Consider the following 7,324-nt stretch of genomic DNA (forward strand, 5'->3'; position numbering starts at 1 on the left):
AAACTTGAAACTGGAGACCCTTTCCACGCACTCCCCGTTGATGCTGACAGGCTGCAGCTCGGACTTCCTCCTTCTGAAGTCAACTACCAGTTCCTTTTTTTTGGTGGTATTGAGGTCCAGGTTGTTGTCTGCACACCAATCTGACAGCCTCTGAACTTCAGCTCTGTATGCAGTCTATACAGTCTATACAGTCTATACTATATATATATATATTGTTATACTAATATAAAAGTGCTTTCGTAAGTTAAATAAAATAAAACAAAATAAAAATATTTTTTCCCCGCCGTTAACCTCCTGTAGAGTAGGGGGCGGCATTTCTTCTCAGAGCTGTTGGGCAGAATCGATGACAGAAGAAAGGAACAATTTGTCCCACCGGCGTTTTATTTAGCAGCAGAAGGTCGTTCGCAGCTGGCAGCAGTTTGGCAATATTTATAGCCAGAAAGTGACGTAAATAATTTAACTTTGTTTGAAGTTTGGAACTCGACGCGTGGAGTAATGTGAGTATTACGTAAAAAAAACAGCGGAACGTAACCATACGTCGTGATTGGTTGGGCTGTTGGAAATCTTGCTAGCTAACGTTAGCAGCTGACTGCCGTTAACTAACGATAGTTACGCTCGCAGTTCGGAAAGCGGCTGTGCTAACGCTACTTGTTCATTAATATACCCGCACCGAAGCAGCGTGCAGGTTGGACTGGACCCTTGAATCTCTGTGCCCTCGGTCTTAAAGCAGACCCCGGGCTAGCTCGACAGACCCAGGATCTCCCTCTCTTGAAGCGGAGAGGCTGACTTGATGGCAGCCTCGACCGGTGCCCGGAGATTACCCATGGGTGTTCGGACGTTCAGTGACTTTCTCCAGATCGCCACTGTGGGATCCCCTCGCTCGTGTCGCACGGCGGTGCAAAGAGGATGCCTGCGACAAAACATCAGGTGAGCCCGTCGGGGAGTTACTGGAGGCTGTTATTATTATGGTTAACAGCACCGAGCTGGTCATTCAGTACAGAGGAACTGACGCTCTGCCGCCACTGAGGGCGGACGATATATAACGAGAAGGTCACTAGATAATGTTATCAAGCTCCATAATTCTGGTTTCTTATCTTTAAAGTGTGACCAGCCTCCATTTGAGAAGCAACTGCTGATTAGTGTAACAGAACTACCAATAACTAGAACTGTCTCACCAGGTAAAGGCAGCTGTTAACAACTGCCTTCGACATGGGTTCTGCAGTCCAGTCTTCTTTAATGTTTTTGTAGAATACATACATAAACATAAATGAAAACAAGCAAGTTAATCGTTATAATTGTGCCATGTTGCTGGTGAAAACAAATTACAAGAAGCTAACTTGATAAAGAAGGATATTAACTACGTTTGCACTGTTGTATTGACTTCACATAACTGTAAAATCACAACTATAAACCACTCAACTTTGTTCTTTCATGCATGAAATATAAACATTACAGAATACCCACAGTTATTTTATTCCATAAGTAAACTGCTGAAAGTAAGAGCTGAAGAATGGTGTAAAAAATTGGGGGTGCTTATCCATAATGGATAACATGTTTCCAAAATGTGGAGAACAGTTTCCAAAACAGCCTGTTTGTGGTAGCAGTGAATAGTATGATGCAGTGACTTAATGAATGAATGTTTTCATGTTTTGGGAAGCACACACACACATAATCACTTGCATTAACTAGTAATCAGAATCAGAATACTTTATTGATCCCTGGGGGAAATTATTTTTTGTTACAGTGCTCCATTTTAAACCAACATTAAGACAAGACAGACAATACACTAACTAAGAATAGTATAATATATACATATATATATACATACATAAGTCACTCATAAATAAATAGTCTGATCACCCTGATCACAACCCATTTGATCAGGTTGACCTTGATCGAGGTAAACGTTGTGTTAATGGGTCTTTAGATGAAAGAATAAAAGAAATCACTGCTTCACTGCTGTTTAACTTGATTCCAACAAATGGCAAACAAATTCTCTCATAACCTATGATGTCTTATGGTAAAGTTATATAAAAACTTGAAAACTGGTGCTTCGTTTAAGTGGAATATTTTATTCACAAGGATCTAATGTTTTGTGTCATAATTTGATACAGCAATATTTTAATTTGCTTATTTAGTTTGATCCTTGACTCTCAGTATGAGGAAAAAATGTTGCTCACCCCTATCCTACAGGCTACCTTCCAGAAAGCACAAAGCTAATTTGTTCAACCAGAGCAGGTAGGTGTCACCTTACAGCTTTTTGCTATTCACAAAAAAAGACCAGACGTGGAAAATACCAGCATGCTCTCAACACTGACCTTTCATAACTCTCTGGTCCATCCATGCACTCACTGACTGTTGAAACTGGAAAGCAGTGGACCTATTTTGTTGCAGACTGCACTCTTTCTAGATAGGGGCTTATGGCACATCACTTCAACACAGATTCTAATTACCTTTCCAGACACTTGTCGTCATGTGGCATTTTGATGACAAGAAGTCCCAGGGTGCTTTGCCTTCAAGATTGTGACACAATGACAGCGGTTTCCCAAAGCAGAAGCTTCATCAGCCTCACCAACAAAAGGAAGGAGTACTCTGAACGTAGAATACTTGGGTAAGTATTGATGAGCCTTTTTATAATCATAAATTTGATCATTAATACAAAAAATTAATTAAAAGGATATTCCTGTTACAGGTATTCTATGCAGGAAATGTATGATGTTGTGGCCAACGTTGACGAGTACAAGCACTTTGTGCCTTGGTGTAAGAAGTCCCAGACCATCATGAAAAGAGCAGGTCACTCCAAAGCCCAGCTTGAAGTGGGATTTCCTCCAGTAGTGGAAAGATACACATCTATGATCACTAATGTTAGACCTCATCTAGTCAAAGTAAGTAATGGTAGAGAAATATTATCCCAGTCTTTTTGAATTGTGATATGTGATTTTTAATGCTCCATCTGTTGCTAGAATTTGTTTATATAGAAACGATATGACTGAAACACAATTTCTGTGTTTTACAACTTTTAATTATTGTCTTTGTTTTTGTTATTTGTAGGCAGTGTGTACAGATGGAAAGCTCTTCAATCACCTGGAGACGATATGGCGCTTTAGTCCTGGCATTCCCGGTTACCCTCGTACCTGCACCGTAGACTTTTCTGTAAGTAGCCTGTGCCTCACTTTAGCCTGTAGCTCACTTTAACTGCTTGTGTGTACTAAACACCACATGGGATAGATGATACATCAGAAGACTGATATCATTAAAGTCTGTATTCATGCTCATTAGTTAATGGGTTTTTTTTATGCTGTGAAAAAGCACAAATGTAAAAATTACACTTTGTGGTTTTATGAGTGGTTACGTGTGGTTTTTCCTTCATCTACAGTGAACAAGATGAAGGAAGAGAGACCACCCGTGGAAGTGTTTCCCAAACATTTGATTTACTTGTGTCAGCCTCCTAGGTTTAACAGCAGCTACCCAATTATATCGCACTTTTTCTTTATATCTATTCAAGAGATGATTTACTGTTTGGTTGGCAGTCTCCAACTTCTTATTTTAAAAGGTCAGTTGCTTCTTATCAGCAGCTCCTGCCCCCTTCCTGTCTAATTTGTTCATTTTGGCTGAAGACTAGCAGTGGCCACTATCGTTTCACTCTCTCTAAAGGGTTTGTTGTCCTGTGGTCAGACTCCAGCTCCACCCTCTTTAACTGCAAGTTAAAGGAAATGCCACCAGAACAAGATCTATTTCTGCAGGAAACCTTTCAGTCAGGTGTTTGTTTGTTTGTTTGTTTGTTTGTTTGTTTTTGTTGTGTTTTTGTTTTTTGTTTTAAACCATCAGACTGGCTTCGTTCCACTTTTTTCACTCTTTATGCTAAGCTAACTGTGTTCCAATCTCATCTGATATCTTTGCAAGAACACAAATGAGCTTAGCTTTAACCTATCATGCCCACTATATATATTTGCCGTATTTCTTTAAACTAAATTATTATGTTTCTGTGTGTTTAACAGATATCCTTCGAGTTCCGCTCTTTGCTGCACTCACAGTTAGCCACCATGTTCTTCGATGAAGTGGTAAAGCAGAATGTTGCTGCATTCGAGCGGCGAGCCGGCAAGCTTTACGGCCCAGAGACTCGCATCCCACGAGAGCTGATGTTTCATGAGGTGCATCAGACGTGATCTCAGCAACTGTACGTCTTCATCTGGCCTTAAACCGTACCCTCTTTATTCCCTCAATAAACTTGCATGATGTGGCTTAGCAGGCCACTACATCAAATCTCCACTGCTTCATAGATGTTATAGCGGCTACCAAAGGTGTAGCGCATCTAACGCTTGCAAACATAATGTTGTAATTCCTGCCTTAGTAAATTTTTGCTCACATCCCTTCTCATTGTGTTACGTTTGTCCATTTTCTGTCTACCTCCAGATCCTTGTTTAGCAGAAAGAACAGTAAGTCATCGCAGCATTGTTACATTGTGCTGGACACTCAGTTATTACTTTAAACTTAAACTTCGGTTTTTCTATAAGACACAGTCCCTTTTGCCGAAGCAGTTGTCTCACTGTAACTTGAGGTTACTACTATCAAGTGAACTTCAGCTCTAATATATTGGGAAAGCACATTCTTTGCTTTTACACTTAGCATTGACTTCATTTCAAATGGAAATAGTAATATATAGTTTGAAATAAAGTACTGGTATTGCTGCAAAATAATATTGCTTTTAGTTCTTTAATTTATTCAGCAGAACTTTTCAACCAGTTTTATAGGGGTTCATATTGACAGTGCCATGCTATAAGAGCATTATTGTAGGTTAGTATGAAGTGCAAAGGAGGAAAATTAGCTGTGGCCTCAGTATGCTAGGATTTGAGAAATGTCACTTTAACTTGGATGCTGTGAGGATTGGGCTTTAGAACGTTAAAAAAGAAAAATTAGCATAGTAGTTTTAATACTGCCTTGTTTTACAGCCCAGCACTAGTATCAGTCAGTAAAGGTGGGGAAATAAGAATTAGCACAACCAAGAACCCCTGTTGAAACTGAAAAATCTGCAGTACTGTAAAAGGTATCACAAAGAATGTAAGAAGAGTACAATGTTACACTCAAAAATTATCTTTATGATCGATTAAAAACAAAAGAAGAATTGGAAATTAAAGATGGCTTCTTGTGATTTGAATGTGGCTTATATTGTAATTGGATCAAAAATAAACATTGCCATGTTATGTGGATTCTAACTGTTAGGAGTCAGTTTAGGTTATAGTTTAAAAAATGTAGGTGTGTCCTTGCTTAGTGGGCTGTTTTGTGTTTAGATTGTTTGAAGGTGATCCGGAGGATGAAACACTCGAGTCATCTATCTATAAATTGTAGCGGTGGGCTGTAGAATAAAACATTACTTATTTATCAATGAGTTTCATGCTTATTTGTTGACATTTCGGCTTATCTTTACACACATTTTGATGCATGGATATAAGTAACAAAGGCAAATATATTTGTAGCATTTATGTGTTGCATTGTCAGGACTTGACTTAAATTTAAAATCAAGCAGCCCCTTCACAGTATTCTGTGATAAAGGGCTATTAAAGGTAACTGATTGTATTTTGCTACATTTTAAAGGTGACTCGTAAGTTGCTAAAGAAGTAATTTAGTGTGACCTTCTCTGTGAAAAATGTTTCATTTTGTCCAAATGGTCCAGTAAACCTAAAAGGTTTTTTCGTATTTTTGTGAAACTGAAGTATGTTGTTTTATTTTTGGTTAGTAAAGTGATTTGGGAATTGAGGAAAAATGAGTCATCAAAACCCAATACAGGCGTATTCAGTCTGAGAATCACTGTTACTATTTAAAAAAAAAAAAAAAATAAATACATTTAAAAATGGTTTGAGGTAAAATCATTGAATACCACTTTTGTGTATTATGTTGCAATTTGGCCTTTGCTTCTTTTCAAATTTTGATAGTACACAATCAAGATATGATTGAAGTGTAGTTCCAGCGTCTTTTTTTTTTTTTTTTCTTAGTTTAACAAAAGTATTGCATTAACTGTAGTTTTATTTAAGATGGTCCTACCATTGCCAGACTCAAAGTGGACTAACATAATTATAAATAATGTTAATGAAAATTTTGTGTCGTGTTTTTAACGTTGCATCACATTAGAATTCATCTTTACTCAAGTTTTTTTTTTTGTCTTTAAGTGTATTACAGAGAGTTTGTTTTTCATTGTAAGTGCCAATCCTTATTGGAAAAAAAGGGGCAGTGTAAACAGAAATATTTTCCGAATTAGCCTATTATGCTTTTCCTGATTTTCTGACATATACATATAGATTCTTATAATAGTGAATGCTCGTATTAAATATGCCAAAAATTGAACATAATGAGGTCAGCGTATGCACAAGTAATGCCTGTGAGCCAAACGCTCAGGTTCCAGGCAGGTTTTTCTACTGTCTGCACTATATGATGTCAGTGACAGTGGTTATCTCAGGCACACTGCTTGGGTTATGAGCTCAGAAGCCCCGCCCACCTGCTGTTCTAACCTCCTGTTTGTAAAGGCTGCCCAATCAGAAAGGTGGAGGAACTAAAACAGGTTATTTCAGACAGTGGATGAACTGAGGGGCTGCACCAAGCTGTAGTATAAGATGAACTGATAAATGAACTGTGACTCATGAAAAAGCTACTCTAGTACAGTCCAGATGAGCATAAAGGGTTCACTTGAAATTATTGTAACCCTTCGACCCCTCTGTACATTTCCACATCAATATTCATGCTGCAGGCGTATTAATGACCACTGGTCTTAATACAGGCAGCCTTGTATGTATAAAAGGAGATATAAATAAATATCAGTCACTTGTTGCTTCAATCAAAATTATTTTCACTGTTTTGGATTTCAGTTGCTTTTTTTTGCAAGCAGAAAATGTATCTATGTAAATATTGGTGTATTTTAAATTTGTATTTAAATAAAAAGGAGCTGTCACATTTTGCGTATGTGCTTTTTTTTAAAGGTGATTGATAAAACAAAAACAAAACCGACTCCTGAAGGTATACCTGCATTAGTGCTTGAGCATTGTGTCCTTCACTTGCAGCAGCTGCGTTGTAATGCATTTAGATGACACCAGGTACCGTTTTTAGACTGAGCTTGTGTTCCAGAGGATGGCATTGAGTTGATGTCCCTTAGCACTGGTTGCCTTTGTTGCACAAGTGGAGTGGAAAGAGTGGCACAGCTCAGCTGACCAGCAAGAAACCAGAGTGGGGTGATGGTATTTGGGCCAGTTATTAATAACAGCACATAGGAGAGGTGGGCATTTGGGCCATCTTCTTCTCATGATCACAGTATGGGATAAAGACTAATTGAAATTGG

General features: G+C 38.3%; 1 protein-coding gene across 2 annotated transcripts; it reads left to right on the forward strand.

Moving 5' to 3' along the window:
- The first annotated feature begins 322 nt into the window (after positions 1 to 322).
- Positions 323 to 6,933, forward strand: coq10a (coenzyme Q10A). Of its 2 annotated transcripts, none has more exons than XM_086278605.1 (6): positions 323 to 927; positions 2,462 to 2,611; positions 2,693 to 2,885; positions 3,052 to 3,153; positions 3,999 to 4,177; positions 4,414 to 6,933. In XM_086278605.1, the coding sequence occupies exons 1-5, from the start codon at positions 791 to 793 to the stop codon at positions 4,164 to 4,166; spliced, it is 750 nt and encodes a 249-aa protein (XP_086134731.1). In that variant the 5' UTR covers positions 323 to 790; the 3' UTR covers positions 4,167 to 4,177; positions 4,414 to 6,933. The 2 variants fall into 2 exon arrangements, with proteins under 2 accessions (XP_086134731.1, XP_086134730.1); XM_086278604.1 differs by lacking the exon at positions 4,414 to 6,933 and having other exon boundaries at positions 324 to 497; positions 731 to 927; positions 3,999 to 4,373.
- The last annotated feature ends 391 nt before the right edge of the window (positions 6,934 to 7,324 follow it).

Source organism: Aulonocara sp. 'chitande type north' Nkhata Bay, linkage group LG20 (assembly GCF_057382095.1).
Source record: "Aulonocara sp. 'chitande type north' Nkhata Bay isolate Kocher_YH1m ecotype deep benthic linkage group LG20, A_spYH_male_GT1.1, whole genome shotgun sequence".
Classification (NCBI taxonomy): domain Eukaryota; kingdom Metazoa; phylum Chordata; class Actinopteri; order Cichliformes; family Cichlidae; genus Aulonocara; species Aulonocara sp. 'chitande type north' Nkhata Bay.